Source organism: Salvelinus alpinus, chromosome 5, assembly GCF_045679555.1.
Source record: "Salvelinus alpinus chromosome 5, SLU_Salpinus.1, whole genome shotgun sequence".
Classification (NCBI taxonomy): Eukaryota; Metazoa; Chordata; class Actinopteri; order Salmoniformes; family Salmonidae; genus Salvelinus; species Salvelinus alpinus.
In genome coordinates, this window is record NC_092090.1 from 44,420,281 (window position 1) to 44,438,324 (window position 18,044).

The 18,044-nt window shown below is 43.0% G+C and overlaps 1 protein-coding gene across 1 annotated transcript in view; it reads right to left on the reverse strand.

The window, feature by feature from the left end:
• The window catches only part of LOC139576225 (neural-cadherin-like), a 188,249-nt gene extending 172,047 nt beyond the window's left edge, over positions 1 to 16,202 (reverse strand). Inside the window, exon 1 of the mRNA XM_071402025.1 lies at positions 14,937 to 16,202. Coding sequence (XP_071258126.1) covers positions 14,937 to 15,942 — 1,006 coding nt within the window. The 5' untranslated portion in view covers positions 15,943 to 16,202. The remainder of the gene's footprint in view (positions 1 to 14,936) is intronic.
• Positions 16,203 to 18,044: the final 1,842 nt, after the last annotated feature.

Genomic DNA, 18,044 nt, shown 5'->3' on the forward strand with positions numbered 1-18,044 from the left:
GCTATACATTTTGCCTATCCTTGCTCCGACCCAAACACTCATTCTGATGTTACACCTCTCAAACCCCTTTTTCAATTATTGATCATCTTTTTTTGCAGGAATCTTCTAGCTTGGATGGAAGGATGGAGGAGGGAACAAAAATAAGGAGCACAGTAGCTATCCAGCCTGCTAACTAAGAAATGTAAATGTTTTGTGGTCCATCTCTCTTCATCTGCCTGCCAGATTGCTGAGGGGCAACATAGTCAATGTACTTGCTAGACGAAGTCTAACTTACTGAAGACCTTGGGTAATGGTTAATCATGATTCGTCACTGTCTTTACAGTTCCCGAAACATGTCAATGACGTGAAGCCTGGCCTCTACAGCAGTGCTTGGCCACCCACTCAGTTACCACTGATCTATTCTACCACATCCCAGCGAAAGGAGAGAGCAGAACCTGTTTTTTATGTTATTGTTGGACATAAAAAAACATAAACATAAAAGTGATTTTAATTTTGGAAATCTGTTCCGAAGTATTCCCACGCATAATAGAGAGATATACAGTATGTGGATGTATACAAATGTAAGCCAGGTTTGAAATTATTCTGTTTTAGTTAAATATTTGATCCTTTTGGGCTTCTTGTGGTCAATTTGCAGATTACAAATTATTCGTAATTATGTTCCGGCCCCCTGACCATCCGCTCAAGAAAGAAATCGGCCCGCGGATGCATCTAGTTGATGATCCCTGCCATAGGAGAACCATTTGAAGAACCCTTTGGTTCCAGGTAGAACTCTTTCCACAGAGGCTTCTACATGGATCCCAAAATGTTTCTACCTGGAACCCAAAAGGGTTCTCCTATGTGGGACAGCTGAAGAACCCTTTTGGAACCCTTTTTTCTAAGAGTGTAGTGCAAGTGGATCCAATGGAAATAGCATCGTTTCTAATAATATAAGATTGTAAAGCAAATCAAATCCTTCTTTAACTCGCCTTTTTTTTTTTCAGGTGCAAAACCCTTGTGTCCAGATTCAACAGACACCTCCCTTGGTATCATGTAAAGTTTCTCCCATTTCTCTCTTACTCGTTCTCCCTGTCGCTCACTCAAACACGTATGCAGTTGCAGAGGAGAGGTATTACACCCATGACTAACACTGTTTGTTGCAGGAATGATATGACAGACACAACTTTTGAACAATATAATATTCTGTCTCTTCATTGCCTCTCTACACATACTTACATTTTTCGATTTAACTTTCTTTTTTTACAACATGTATTAGGAATAAGCTAAACTTGACCATTTAGAGAGGAGTTCGACATTTTCATTATCCAACCGTCTAATTTTGATATCCTCTTTCTTCAAATGTTTCAGATTGATAACCATTGAATTAATGTCCCACTTCAATATGAAGGGACAGAGGAGAAAACACGCCTTTGCTACCACTTTTAGTAGATTCCGACTGTTAAATATATTTTACTGTGCGTTAGTCTTATGTCCTGCAAGCATAATTTTTATGCTTACAGTAAGTGTCATAAAACGCAAGAAAACTCAGGAGGTTGATTTGTTGCTGGCCCTCTGGAAAGCCCCGAAATATGCCCGTGTTGGAGAAGGACGCAAAGTATGTACATGAGCAAGTGACTCTTTTTTAAAGACATCTCTAAGCTATAACTGCCACAAAATTATTCAACTAGTACCACGGAAATAGTTTTTAGCCAGCTGAGTCCACGTTTCTTCAAGAATGTCCTTTTTTAGTTTGTTTATAAAATCTCAAATTAATAAGGTTGTAATGCGCTGATTCTTTTCACTGCAGATCTAACCCTTCACACAACTCTTCAAGAGGGCCACTACGCTCCAGAACACCTTCTGTGCTCAGAGGTCCTTGATGAGGATCTACCCCATCATACCCATCATACCACTCTTAACTCCCAAATATTATATACTCCCAGTATTTCTATGCATGTAATTTATGTGGGTGAATTATGAAACAATTACTGTATGCAGATGCCATTGCTTGATCTATTTTAAATGTAATAATATGTTGCAGATTAACTTTAATTGCTGACTATGGAAAACAAATAGAAATGGAATGAACAATGTTTTTAATATCCAACTTCATCCTCTGCAATACTTTTGACAGTAAAGGTGCTATCTAGAACCTAAAAGTGTTATTTGGTTGTCCCATAGGAGAAGTCCTTTGAAATGGGTTTTACCTTGAACCAAAAGGGGTTCTACCTGGAACAAAAAGGGTTCTTCTATGGGGACAGCTGAAGAATTCCTTTGGAACCCTTTTGGAACCCGTCTTAACTATGACCAGTAGGCTACATTATAGCACATAATAATGGTCAGAATTACCAGTTTGGGACCAGAATAAGACGTCATAAAAAGACGTCACGCTAACGTCTATTCAACCAGGTTTTTCCCACTGGGTTGGAAGAGATTTCCAAAATTATAATCACTTCGAGCTGATTTGCTGGTGTTTTTATAGTCTTTTATGTCCCTCCCCCACAAAAATGTAAACCTTGTTATTTTTTTCTCCGAAAAATAATAAAAACGAATAAAATAAATTCTGCCAGTTGGGGAACTGAAATAAAGGCTCAACATTTCTGACACAAGAACTTTGTTGGAACCTACGACCACGCGTAATCGAATCCCCGAGCTGACAAGGTAAAAATCTGTTGTTCTGCCCCTGAACAAGGCAGTTAACCCACTGTGTTCCTAGGCCGTCATTGAAAATAAGAATTTGTTCTTAACTAACTTGCCTAGTTAAAACCTCTTGAAGCTAGGGGGCAGAATTTTTATGTTTGGAAAAATAACGTTCCCAATGTAAGCTGCCTATTTCTCAGGTCCAGATACTAGAATATGCATATAATTGACAGAGTAGGATAGAAAACACTCTAAATTTCCAAAACTGTCCAAATATTGTCTGTGAGTATAACAGAACTGATTTTTGCAGGCAAAAATCTGAGGAAATCCAACCCGGAAGTGACTCTTATTTTGAAAAATCACTGTTCCATTGCCTGCCTTTCGTCCATTTAAAGGGATATCAACCAGATTCCTTTTCCAATGGCTTCCTCAAGGTGTGAACAGTCTTTAGGCATAGTTTCAAGCTTTTATTCTGAACAATGAGCGAGATTTATCAAAACGCGTCAGTGGATAGACGGATGTCCTTACATTAGTTCATGCGCTCGACACTGGTTGCTCGACATTTTCTTTCTCTCCAGTATTGAATAGTTTACAGTCCGGTTGAAATATTATTGATTATTGATGTTAAAAACAACCTGAGAATTGATTATTAAAAACGTTTGACATGTTTGTACGACCTTTACGGATACTATTTGGAATTTTCGTCAAGCCTTGATGACCTGCCTAAGGCTTTGGAATACTGAACATAACGCGCCAAACAAATGGAGGTTTTTTGATATAAAAATAATCTTTATTGAACAAAAGGAACATTTATTGTGTAACTGGGAGTCTCGTGAGTGCAAACATCCGAAGATCATCAAAGGTAAGCGATTAATTTTATTGCTTTTCTGGCTTTCGTGACCAATATACATTGCTGCTAGGTGTTCTTAATGTTTTGTCTAGTGATCGATAAACTCACACAAACGCTTGGATTGCTTTCGCTGTAAAGCATATTTCCAAAATCTGACACGACAGGTGGATTAACAACAAGCTAAGCTGTGTTTTGCTATATTGCACTTCTGATTTCATGAATATAAATATTTTTAGCATTTTGTTTTTAATTTGGCGCTCTGCAATTCAGCGGTTGTTTACGAAAATGATCCTGCTAAAGGGATCCGTGCGTCAAGAAGTTAAATAAAGGTTATAAAAAATACAAAAAAATAAATGGTAGTTATTCGGCAGACCTAGACCCTGTTACACTGAACGAGTCAAGACGTCCGACAATCGTTTACGACCTAAGAATTTTCCCACAACGTGGAAATTTAGTCTGGGATGGCAAAATCGTGGCATAAGATGGCTAACATCTTACAGTCTGTACGGGCATTTAACCTGAGTACACTACACTCCACACTACAGCCTAGTGATCCCTGTTATGATGGGCCTGATCAGGAGCAGGAGCAGCCTGTGATGTCAGAGGGCTGTGTTCCGCTGGCTGTTTGACGAGCCCCCTGGCACATGGAGTTCTGCCCTCCTCTCCTCTTCTCCTTCCAGACCCAGACTCCATAATACTGCAGCCTGCTGCTGCTCCAACTCCACTAATTGAGGAGAACTCTACCTGCCCGAATGCATAGTGACAACTTTAAAGTTTGGTGGAAGAGGAGGAGGGAGAGTAATCTACTCCTTTCTCTCCTTCTCCAGAGTCTCACCAGGTGCTCAGCAGGGACCAGAGAGCTCCACGTCTGCGTTCTTGGCTCGTATAAGGAACATTTAGTGCATTTAGGATTAATAATCAATTTGAGGTTATATATGCACCGTTCTTGTGCTCTAGGGCTGAGCGGTTGCGATGGGAATAGTTGACAACCCAAACCGACTATTTTTATCCTAATAAAGGTTGTCGTAACCTACACTATATATACCAAAGTATGTGGCCACCCCTTCAAATTAGTGGATTCGCCTATTTCATCCACACCGGTTGCTGACAGGTGTATAAAATCGAGCACACAGCCATGTAATCTCCATAGAAAAAAAGATTGGCAGTAGAATGGCCTTACTGAAGAGCTGACGGTGCCACGTGACATTTAACATGGCACCGTTCTAGGAGTGCACTGACCCGGTCAACTGTGGGTGAAGTGACAACGTCTAGGAGCAACAACGGCTCAGCCACTAAGTGGTAGGCCACACAAGCTCACAGAATGGGACCGCCGAGTGCTGAAGCGCGCAGCGCGTAAAAATCATCTGTCATCGATTGAAACACTTACTACTGAGTTCCAATCTGCCTCTGGAAGCAACGTCAGCACAAGAACTGTTCAGCGGGAGCTTCATGAAATGGGTTTCCATGGCTGAGCAGCCACCAGCCTAAGATCACCATGTGCAATGGCAAGCTTCGGCTGGAGTGGTGTTAAGCTCACCACCATTGGACTCTGGAGCAGTGGAAATGCGTTCTCTGGAGTGACGAATCACGCTTCACCATCTGGCAGTCCGATGGACAGATCTGGGTTTGGAGCATGCCAGGAGAACGCTACCTGCCCGAATGCATAGTGACAACTTTAAAGTTTGGTGGAGGAGGAACAATAGTCTTGGGCTGTTTTTCATAGTTTGGGCTAGGCCCCTTAGTTCCAGTGAAGGGAAATCTTAACGCTACAGCATAAAATTACATTCTAGACGATTCTGTGCTTCCAACATTGTGGAAACTGTTTGGGGAAGGCCCTTTCCTGTTTCAGCATGACAATGCCCCCGTGCACAAAGCGAGGTCCATACAGAAATGACTTGTTGAGATCGGTGTGGAAGAACTTGACTGGCCAGCACAAAGCCCTGACCGCAACCCCATCTAACACCTTTGGGATGAATTGGAACGCCGACTGTGAGCCAGACCTAATTGCCCAACATCAGTGCACAACCTCACTAATGCTCATGGCTGAATAGAAGCAAGTCCTCGCTGAAATGTTCCAACATCTAGTGGAAAGTCTACCCAGAAGAGTGGAGGCTGTTATAGCAGCAAAGGGGGGACCAACTCCATATTAATGCCCATGATTTTGTAATGAGATGTTTGACTAGCAAGTGTCCACATACTTTTGTTCAGGTAGTGTATGAAGAGGTAGAAGAGAGAAAATTGACAGCCAGAAACAGTAAAATAATAACAGGCAGATTTAGACTGGTATGTTGACAAGCTAAAGTGCCAGTGTATGGAGGAATCGTGCAAGGACACAGGTGCATCAAATGCCCTCTCATAGAGATGGCTTACTCACGCTGACTGACTGCATGTAGAGACTTATTGACAAAAGATTGAGAGTAAACCAAGTCACACACACACACAGAGAGATTCACAGAAAAGCACAAACAAACTTCCTTTGGGGGAAAAGCCTACACTCCGTCCCACGACTGTTTCAATAGCGTATATTTTGAGCTCTGAAAACACAGGGTGCTGTTTTGAAGGGAACACAAATAGAAGGAAATATCCAGAAGCCTCGTGGGGTCCTTCCTACCTGCCTGCCTAGCCATGCCTCCGTGATGTGATGTGTGTGCCTCGTCTTCTATCAGATCGCTCACGCTGTGTCTTTGATGCTGAATGACGCGGAGCGACCATTAGTGACTGCTATTGACATGGAGAGGTCACGCGCTAATGTAGACCCAGCGCAGACGCTCCATTACTCATGGCCTTCCAGGCCAGCGAGGATGCGACTGCACCGACGTGGGGCTCTGGCTCTCTCAGACAAACGATCAGATGGCACGGCCATTGTTCTGCACTGGCCCATTGCTTCCCACCTCCTTGGCTGGGGAGACACGCTGCTCATTAGGCCCGGACAGAAATGGAAAGGAGTTGCAAAAACAGCCGCATTTGTCTACTGACAGCCTCGAATATTAAAACGCTGGAATGGCTGGCCGGCAACTCCCTTCCTGGAGAATATTGTCGAGTCGAGGAGAGTGGAGGTGTGTAGAGGAGGTGAGAGGGGGAGAGAGGAGCGTGGCATCTCTGAAAGGTCACTAGCTGCCTCCTATCCCTTCGTTTGTCTCTTTGATTAAGTCTGGCAATTAGGCAACTGTGCTGCTTGGCGCTGAGATTCAGCCGGCAGATTGTAAATAAACTAATCAGAGAGCAGGCAGATACAGCGCTGAGGAGAGAGAGAGAGAAAAACACTCAGACACCCCGCCAAAGTTTGACTGGAGACAGATTGACGAGGCGATCGATGATTGGAGGGTGTATCAGAAAAGGAGAGAGCAGGATGAAAGACTGATGTGTCTGGCGAGGCAACTCAGCAAGGAGGAAGATGAGAGAGAAGAGAGAGAAGAGAGAGAAGAGAGAGAAGAGAGAGAAGAGAGTGAAGGTTGAGGATGAGCAGAAACTAAGAAGGCAGAGAGGAATGGGGAGCCAACAGAGGAAAATATGAAATAACAAGAGAGCTGCAGACAACTACCAGGGAGAGCTAGACGGTAGAAGTGGACTGAGAGAAGTGAAGTACTACAGTAATAGAAGAGAGGAGAGGAGGAACTAAGGCAGAAAGAAGGGTGGATAAGAAGACTCAGATTAACAGAAAAGTGTAGGAGGACAGAGAGAGCGAAAGAGAGAGAAGGATACAGCATGGCAAACATTGAGCTGCCTGGGAATTTGGCAGTGTGACACATGGGAGATGGGAGGGTGCCTCACTTGGACGGCCTTCTGATAGTTTACATTTCTGTTTCGACAAAAACCACGCCACCTTCTGATAATTAATCCACCAGAGGATTACTGTCATTCTGGCTGCGCTCTGCCCACTGCTGTACCACACACACACACACACACACACACACACACACACACACACACACACACACACACACACACACACACACACACACACACACACACACACACACACACACACACACACACACACACACACACACACACACACACACACACACGTACGTGTATTTTTGTCAAGCAAAACTTATTGTACTATGCTTACAACTACGCAGTACTACGCTAACAGGCTGACTACACCACCCGCGTCGCGTGCGCGAACGTTGCAAAATAAATTTAGAAATCTGTGTTATTCAATTATTGCACCCACACTGCTCGCGCGCGTCTGCATTGCCGAGGGCTAAAATAGAATTTCTGACACAGATCGCGCTGCAAGTCCTGCCTCTCCCATCTCATTTACACATTTATTTTAGGTCATAACTAAACCAATTTCTGTAGGATATATATACAATGTTCTGCCATATATGAACGAATGTATATACAATATTTATAGACATATTTAATGAAAAGAATCAAGCACTACGCTTGCAGCCTTAGCATTATATTATTATGTCTGCCTGTATTTATAGCCATACATGAAACACAATGACATACGGAATGTTGTTTCACATTCCTTAAAAACAGACTGAGAAATACACAACATTGTTTCAGATTTTTTTTATAACAATCAGGCAATAGGCTATAGCTCAATTCACAGATTCCCCGGGAAACTCAAGGTATTGTAGCCTCACACGGATGAAAGAGCTTTCACCATGAAATATAACACTTGCTTTGCACACACACACACACGCACGCACGCACACCACACACGCACACACGAACACACACCCACTCACGCGCTCACAGACATTCCATCAAATGCCACAACTGGCAAAGAAATGCAGTGACACATTCCTAATTTGTGAAGGCATGCTAGATTCAGGGACAGAGAGTAGGAGAGGAGGGGGGGGGGGTAGCACTCAGCAACTCATCTGTTCTTTTATTCCAACAGTTATCTTCTTCATCCAAATCCAGAACTTAGTCATGGAGAGACGGGCTGGGTCAATGATGGTCATGGCCACAGCAGACGGGCCAGAGCGGAGCGGAGCTTTGACTAAACGCTGTGTGATCTCTCAGTCAGAACCGTTGATCGCCCCCGCCACTCGCAGTTACACACACTGTGGTGACAAGTGACAGTGACAGCCATGTCCGCTCCTACTGCGGTGGCCGCACGCCTGGCGGGGGGGAGCGTAGTCACGGCAACAAGATGACGGACAGGGCCTCATCGTGTGTGTGTGTGTGTGTGTGGTCTTCTGTCTAAGGTGACCATTTGCATATACAGTATGCACATGCCATGATTATGCACATGGGAGGACATATATTTAGTGGCATGTCCCTCTCTCAATCTTCAGCACCTAATTACGATTCGTAAACTATGCACTGTTCACTATATTCACATGCTCACTTCGCCATTCACTCCATTCCATAGCTTTGGAAAGGGGGATACCTAGTCAGTTGTACAACTGAAAGCATCCAACTGAAACGTGTCTTCCGCATTTAACCCAACCCCTCTGAATCAATATAATGGCCAAGAAAAGAAAAAACATTCACCTCACATTTACCCCCCCGAAGCTTCCAATAATTCCTTAGCATTCTCCCATCTCCTCCCTCGTCCCCTTTCGTCACTGTAAATCCTAATACATGACAATCTTCCAGTAATTAAGTGTGTGTTGTTTTACACTTCACCGCCATTCAAATCCTTCCAAGCTGACTCAATCTACTGTAAGCAGATTGCTGGGCAATGTGATATTTAGAAATACACAACAGTGAGGCTATAAATATCAACTTTGGATATATATACTCAACTGAAATCTATTTTCATCATGCATATACTGTATGTGTTTTTGTGAATACACACAATATGCAATTTAAGAGAAACGCATTATATAAATCTATAATCATTCTATTAGTCTTTAAATCTGCTGAGCTTGTTGTGCATGGTATGTGTGTGTGTGTATACATACATGTGTGAGCGTGTGTGTGTGTGTGTGTGTGTGTGTGTGTGTGTGTGTGTGTGTGTGTGTGTGTGTGTGTGTGTGTGTGTGTGTGTGTGTGTGTGTGTGTGTGTGTGTGTGTGTGTGTGTGTGTGTGTATGCAAGTGTGAAATGACTGTCTGGGGGATGAGATGAAACAGAGAGAGCGGAGGAGAGAGAAAAGAGAGTGTGAAGTACAGCCAGCGAGAAAGAGAGAGAGAGATAGTTTGTAGAAGTTCACAGGTATAAATTCTATTTATGCATCATACCAGGGCAAAGTATGTGTGAGCCGAGCGAGGCTATTTACAGCAGGTGAGAATGTGTGCATCGGAGCATATGCTTGTGTCGTGTGCATATCTTACGTGGGTTTGGATGTACGCATCTTCACGTATGTCTATGATTGTTTGCACAGTGTGTGTACTTGTTTGAGAGAGGGGGGTGGGAGGGGGGAGAGAGAAACTTAGTTAACTTGTGGTTTGTACACGTGAGCAAGCAGACAATCTCCTGGTTCCCTGACAGAGTCAGGAAGCCTCCCATATGCTGTTTAATTTCCAGGCTCTTCCCCAATCAGATTAACAGTAACACCAGGGAGGAGAGGAATTAAGTTCCTGAAAACCTATCAACTTCTGCTCAAACCCAAAACCCAGCTCCCTCTGTGTGGATCAGACAGTCAAACACTATGGTGGATAGATAGATAGACAGATAGACAGATAGACAGATAGATAGATAGATAGATAGATAGATAGATAGATAGATAGATAGATAGATAGATAGATAGATAGATAGATAGATAGATAGATAGATAGATAGATAGATAGATAGATAGATAGATAGATAGATAGATAGATAGATAGATAGATAGATAGATGGATGGATGGATGGATGGATGGATGGATGGATGGATGGATGGATAGATAGATAGATAGATAGATAGATAGATAGATAGATAGATAGATAGATAGATAGATAGATAGATAGATAGATAGATAGATAGATAGATAGATAGATAGATAGATAGATAGATAGATAGATAGATAGATAGATAGATAGATAGATAGATGATAATGGATGGGGTCTGACGCCACACGCCTGTTTGATCCGCACACGCGCTCCCCCTCTCCGTCCCCCACGCACACATTAATTGATCCCACTGCAGCAATATCATGGAGACCAGACATATCAAACAGGAGCCCATAGCCTCAACCAATATACAGCTAAAGAGGCCTACCATTTCCATACTACAGAACTTCACACAGCAATTAGGAGGAGAGACTTCTCTCAGTGCGTGGAGTTCAGAGAAGACGTGAAGGAGGCAGGGGGGGGGGGGGGGGGGAAAGGGAGAAACAAAGGGCCCAGGTCTGTGGGGCTGTGTGTTTTTGGGACCCCTTAAGTGGCTGAGACAGCTTAGGGTAAGGCTGAGGCCAGTGTTAGTGGATAACAGAGACAGACAGACAGACATAGATAGGGATAACCATATAGGATTCAAGTGGTGCTCTGCTCCCCCCCAACGCCAGATAATGGAAAGAGCCCAGGGTGTTTCCCCTCAGACATGCTAATAGAGAGTAGAGACCAACTCACCTGAGAAGGCAATTTCACCCCAGGCCAGCCAGTGGAAAGTATGGAGCCTCTCACCCCAGCCGGCACTGATAACAGAGGAGAACGTCTGACTGCCCATAGGAAAGTGAATGACTCTCCCCCAGGTATGGGAAACAAACAGACACAGACTATTACAGCAGACTGAATAGAGAGAATCAACTGACCAGTGGAGGTAGGAGAGAATGGGACGGTCACAGGACTGTGCGTAGCACATTAATTAGCAGTAGAGCTCTGTTATCAAACCACAGCCTAGCTCACTCACTGGCCACCAGGCAGAAACGTGTGCATCGCTGAGTGTGCAGGTCTGTATGACGGTTAATAATGTGCAATACAATATACTGTTTGAAGATATATAGCAGTGGCTGTTTGATCCTGATAAATAAAGTAATAACAGACAATATATTTTCATCTTCCATCTGTCTGACTCTGACCACATGGTCCTACTCTCCTGTAAGATCAACCTGGTCTCAGAACATTTCGGAATTTTCTGTATGTAAATCCAAGACAATTCATTTAGTATGATATATTAGGTTTGGTATAGTTACATAAGACAAATTGTTACTTAATTTAACGCGAAAACTAATGGAAGGCGGCTGGTCGGGGTGGATTGATGGGCGTATAATGTGAACTTCTAGCAACCCAAACTTGATCTAATGATCAACTTTGACTACTTACTATTTGTTAGCTACCTTGCAACTACTTAGCATGTTAGCTAACCCTTCCCCTAACCTTAAACCTTTTAGATAACTCTTCCCCTAACCCTAACCTTAACCCTTTAACCTAACTCCTAAACTTAACCCTAACCTTATCCCTAACCCTTTACCTCTAACCCCTAACATAGCTAACATTAGTGAGCTAGCTAACCTTAGCCACCGAGATGGAATTTTGTAACATATCATAGGTCTTTCAAATTTGGAGCATATTCTACGTTTTTCAAATTCGGAAACATACTGTACGCTTTGCAAATTCATAAGATATAATATGAATTGTAATTCGGAAACAAATCATACATAATGGGTGATGGCCATCCACAAATTAATACAAACCATTCGAAACATAACATATCAAACTTAATTTAGTATTACGGATTTAGATGCAGAATAATACGAAATGCTCTGAGACCAGGTTGCAACAATACCCCACCAGTGGGAAATATCACAGTGTGCTTGCATGATCTTTGCAATATCAAATGATCAACAAGGATAAACACAAATATGACTGGTGTGTGTGTGTGTGTGTGTGTGTGTGTGTGTGTGTGTGTGTGTGTGTGTGTGTGTGTGTGTGTGTGTGTGTGTGTGTGTGTGTGTGTGTGTGTGTGTGTGTGTGTGTGTGTGTGTGTGTGTGTGTGTGTGTGTGTGTGTGTCTGTTAGTCTACATGTACTCAATAGGGAGCTGGTCTAGTTCACAGATACTGTTACAAGTGAGGTCAACCGACACACTTCTCATACTTGATTAAAGCCAGCTGTTTTTCCTCATTACTGTGAATCCCCTGGCTTCTGAGAAACCTGCTCACAGTGTACACACACACGCACAAACACACACACAAGCACACCCTCTTTGCCAGACACGCAGCATCTACAGAAGGTTATGGACATCAGGCCACAGGACAAGCACACAGACAGACAGACAGTAATGAAAACACGAAAGGCTGCGCTAATTAAATCACCAACCCTAGTAACAACTCATTCAGGAGTGGTTGTAAGCGCGCCTCGGCTGCGCAGCGCATGAATGCCGCGGAAAGATGTGAGTGGGCCATGGAGCACACTGTGCGCGATCAACGCACGACTTTAAAGCCTCTCTATTCCCTCGAAGAAGCGCACGAGTTCTCCAACAAACTGTGCTGCCACTCTAAATCCCAGAAATGAGAACGTGAATGACATGGGATTACATGGATAATGCGAGCAGATGGAGCCAGGTCGAGCAGGATCTCCACTCAAAAAAGATTAGACTACCACATTCCCAACACATGGCATTCCGGTACCCCTAGCACAGAGCACAGATTTGTCCAAATTAAACACTGGTGTCTTCTGGAACATTTGAAATCAAGTCAGGTTGGTTATTTGATCAGAAAAATGTTTGATTAATTCCTGAACCACACAACCATTTTAGGATTCATTCAATAATTTCACAACACTCAGCAAGGGAAATTAGAAAATGAGAAATGATGTGGGTTTTATTCACTCCAATGCATGTAAATAGGCCCCCATACTTCACATAGCCTAGAAATGAATGCAGAGTGCGCCGGTTTTACACACACACAGACGCCAAATTCCCTGTGCTCATTGTTGTAGACAGGCAACACTGGTTGAATGACCATCTGCATGAACACAGATATTGTGTAATCCGCCTATCACTTTAGAACAGCTGGGTAAAATGTAGCACGTTTTATCTGGCAGCGTGCATGACAAATGAGCAATTGCCAAAAGGTGGGTTGTACTGCTGCCTTACAAAGGCAACTGACAAATGTATACATTTCGAAAACCCAACCAACCGTTCATATGCACAGCCAATACTGTAGGCCTATGCTACCCTGATCTACAGGTCCCCACTCGAACCCAAAAAGCTCATTTACTGCATTTCTATTCAATTTAAAAACTCTAAAATTCTATTTGGAGAACAGCAAAAACTAAAACACAAGCAAAGATTACCCAATCCATTATTACATTGGTTGCTGTAGATTCATTCACGTCAGTCGATCTACAAACCCGCAGCCTCTTAGCTATACAATTCGCCGCCACACATTAACTCACATTAACTCAGCACCGTGATTAAAACTAAAATGAATATGCACAGAGGGCTCTGTTAGCAGAACATGTATTTTATTAACAAAAGGTAAACAAATACATTTGCTATGCATATACATTCTTTGTTGTTGTTGCAGTTTTACAGCCAATTTCCTGCAATTCTACGCATCTTACAGTGTGTGTCAGTTGGAGCTGCTGTGGTCAACACTAGGTTGAACACTCGTAAAAATCTATGGTCAGAAAGGTTTACATACATTGGGCGCAGGATTACCAATGAGAGCAGTGCAGATAAAGGATATTATTGCATTAGAAATGCCATTTTAGCTGTAGCCTGGCTCTCAAAAAGTACACGAATGGAGCCATTTCTGCAGGTGATAATTAACCTACGGTATTGCAAAGCAAAACGGTACTCAGCATCATCTGGATATGTGTGCAGCAAAAGTTCAACATTCGCATTCTGCTACCATTTCTGTCAAGCCGTCTACGCATACAGTTCGCGTCTAAATCCAACGTATGCGCCACACAGAACGCACAGCAACTGCCTCTGCAACGCAATGCTGCAAGGCAAACTCCGCGTTTCATTGGAAATTAATGTACTTCTGGTGTACCAAAACGCAATTCAATGTCGGTGTGATCGAGGTGTTATGCACCACAAAAAAACGCTTTGACACTGCCTCTGCAACGCAATCCTAGAAATTAAACGCAGTGTTTCATTGTAAATGAATGTACTTCTGTTGTACCTAAATGCAATAACATTGTCGGTGTGATCGAGTCGTTAGAACCAGTAGCACCCGCACGCCTCCTGTAAATTGAAAACATCTACATACAGCAAATCGTATCATAATGTGAAATAATGTACTATATTATAAGCTTCACTTGTGCGCGTTACATTTTTCCCATGGTAACTATTTGAAAGGCGCACGTCTCTCCATGCAAAATTAACGCACTCGCGTGGTTTCAACCTATTGGAATCATGAAGGCAAAGCTGATGGTGTTTAATTAAACATGTAACCACAGAAAGTAAATTTTAAATCATATTATTGCACTTTAAAGCATGACACTTTTATATATGAGCATCTTAGGTGCTCAGTCCTCCACATCGATTCAGTAGGCTCATTTAGACCAAACCGTGGCCCGTAATTACTTTACAGAGGCCCTTAAATTGAAGAGAATAAATACACCTATATATAATTACGTTGAAGAGAGAAACAACATTGAAGCTGCAATATACAATTGTAAACGCACTCTCACCTCTTTTATCCTGAACTTTCACAGTAATCTCCACGAGAGGATCCGTCTCCCGGTCCAGGCGCCGGGTAATAACTATATCTCCGCTGTCCCGACTCACCGTGACCGGTGAGCTGTCCGCACCGGGATCCATCAACTCAAAGCTGGCAGCCTGAAACCTCACCGGGTACAAGTTCATTACAACAGAACCGATACTGGCATCCTCGGAAACATTTAGTACGATCGGCTCGCTCGACTCTAGCAGGGACCTCGACTTCCGAGGTTGTCTGCTATTCGGTTTGCCATGGGATGGCCGTGGAACCGCTGGACATTGCCGGGGATTAATCTCGATGTCAATACTCTGACTGGTCCGTGAGGGCCAGCCGTGGTCCATCGCAAACACGTTAAACTTTATGGGGGCGGTAAGACCCAATATAGAGTCCACAAGCAGTACATCTCCAGTTTTTGGAACCACATAAAAACTGCAATTTTTGGGAAGAGCAAAGTAAATAAGTTCAGCGTTTTTCCCGCTGTCTGTATCCTCAGCGGTCACTTTATACACCACAGACCGCAGAGCAGTGGCGTCGTCTAGACTCATTTTTATATCGTCATTAGGGAATGTTGGCTCGTGGTCATTAGTGTCCAAAACGTCCACTTTCACAGATGCAACTTCTGCGACCACATGGTCAGTGGCGGCGCAGCTTTCGCAGCACAGACCCAGGCTGAGCAGGTACTCGGAGCGCTCCTCTCTGTCCAGGATGATCGAGGTTTTCAGAAGTATGTGTCCGCGTTTGTGGTGGGCAAATACCCGGAAATCTTCACTTCCGTCTCCCAAGAGTTTCAGATGCATGCCGGAGTTGGAGCACCATCTCTGCGCGTCAACTCGCTTCACAGGGATGCTGAGACCGTTTACTTTGGATCCCGGCTCGGAGTTCTCGAATACATGTCCATGAAAGAACGGTATCCTTTCCTCTGTCTTATTCCCAAGTACAGATGTCACGAAATAGCATATTAAAATAGTCAAAATCATGACTGTTGTCAGTTGTACCACACTGAGTGGTGTTATGCTGTCACTCTAGGACCATCAATCATTTCGAAAAACATATATTTTATGTCCTCTAAAACTTCAGATTAATTCTAATATAAAAGTATTACTAATTGACAAAAATGCTGTTCGTTGTCGTTGTTTGATTCATTGCTCTAGCTCTCGCCGCTGAACTTTCGCTGTCTCCTCTTCTCCACTCCAGCAGCAGTCTGCAGTACCTAGCCCTCAGGATAATGCAGCTCAAGTGCGCGCCTCCGCTTAGTGTTTCTGACAGCACTAGCAGCCTCTGGTACTGGACAGCGCCGCGCTCGAGGGGGCGTGGCCTACCGTGACTCCTCAGGGAAGCCCACGTCACGTGATGCATGTCTATCATTTATTTTTTATTCCAACACATAAAGTAAGTCTTCTTTCTGATTTACACTCCGTGTCCAATAGCAATGGCATGATAGGCTACTGTATGTTTTTAACTATCATGTTCACTCAGTAACCTAGATTTGTCATTGATAATTGAGGAACACATCATGACAAATATTAAAACTGAATCAATCTTTCTAGTAAAGAAAGATTATTTAAACATGTTTAGAGTAACATAGCTTTTATATTTCATCCAGTTTACAGGACATTCAATATTTTATCCTTGCCATATAAATTATATAAAAGAGGCTCACACACACCAGCAGTACAGATACTAGGCCTAGATTCATTTGTAAGAATAGATTTGTCCACCCACGTACACCCTAGCCACACAGTTAAGCTCAGTCAAACAGGAGGGGAAAAAACTATGTACACATGTTCAGTCAACAGTAACACAAATTGAAATGAGCATATTCTTATCACAAACTTGAAACTTCCTTCTTTATACACATAGAATGGGTTCTGAGGGGACACCTTTCATGCGGTTTGGGAAACGCAAGTATATATTCTCTTCTAGTGATGCCCTCTGGTTTCCGATTTACGGCCTCAAGCTGTTGAATTTTGATGGCTCTCCTCCTTCCGTCTCTAGCATGTAGCCAGAGGCGATCGCTCTCTGGTGTTCCACAACCAAATTTCAATCAGAGGTTTATCTGACTTATTTGTATTTATTTAACCTTTATTTAACTAGGCAAGTCAGTTAAGAACACATTCTTGTAGGTTAACTGTCTTGTTCAGGGGCAGAACGACAGATTTTTACCTTGTCGGCTCAGGGATCCGATCTAGCAACCTTTCTGTTACTGGCTCAACGCGCTAACCACTAGGCTACCTGCCACCCCATTTACCAGCACGCTGGAATAATATTAACCGTCCCAAGATCCACGCCATGTTAAACAATGAGCATGTCAAACTGAATCGAGAGAGAGAGAGTGGCAATACCGGAGGAGGCCAAGGGATGGAGGAGGAGAATACATAGCTGATTATTCTGATATTTTTTCTAATACCACCTACCACAGGAGAGTGTCGGGTAGAGAGCTTGACAGGCTGATAAAAAAACCCAGGGAGAAACACTTACAATGCAGCGTTGAAGAAATGCCAATTTCACTTCTTTGCAAACACAATCTAGGATCCAACAGGTTGTAAATTGGCTCTGTGTTACTAGGATGTTTCAGTTTCCCAGCAAAGAGGCACCAATGCATGAAGACCCAGAGGACTGCCTAGCCCACAGCTTCCATCCAGCTAAACAAACACAGCCCGTAGTTAACTAGTTAGTTATTAATGTCATGCAGCCCCTCTCTCCTCAGCTCTAACATGCAACCACAGAGGTGAGAAGGAATCAGATATCGCTACCAAAGTGGAGGAGAGCCTACACTGTAAATTTTTTTTTTTTAAATGCTGTTAATTTATGGTAAAAGTCTGGTAGCACGGGTGCCAGAAATAGACTAAAACTACTGACTAAAAATGTATGTAAATAATCTGTATAAAAACGGTGATTTACTTTCAATCAAATAAAGTATATTACTGCAATTTTACAACATTAACTCAAAAAAATGTACCTGGAATACCCGTTTTTTTTGCTGACAGTTGTGAAAGTAAAGAATTGGCCAGCTAAAAGGCCTAAAAAACTCCTTAATTGATGACAAAATATGATGACAAAAGAACACAGATTATAAGAA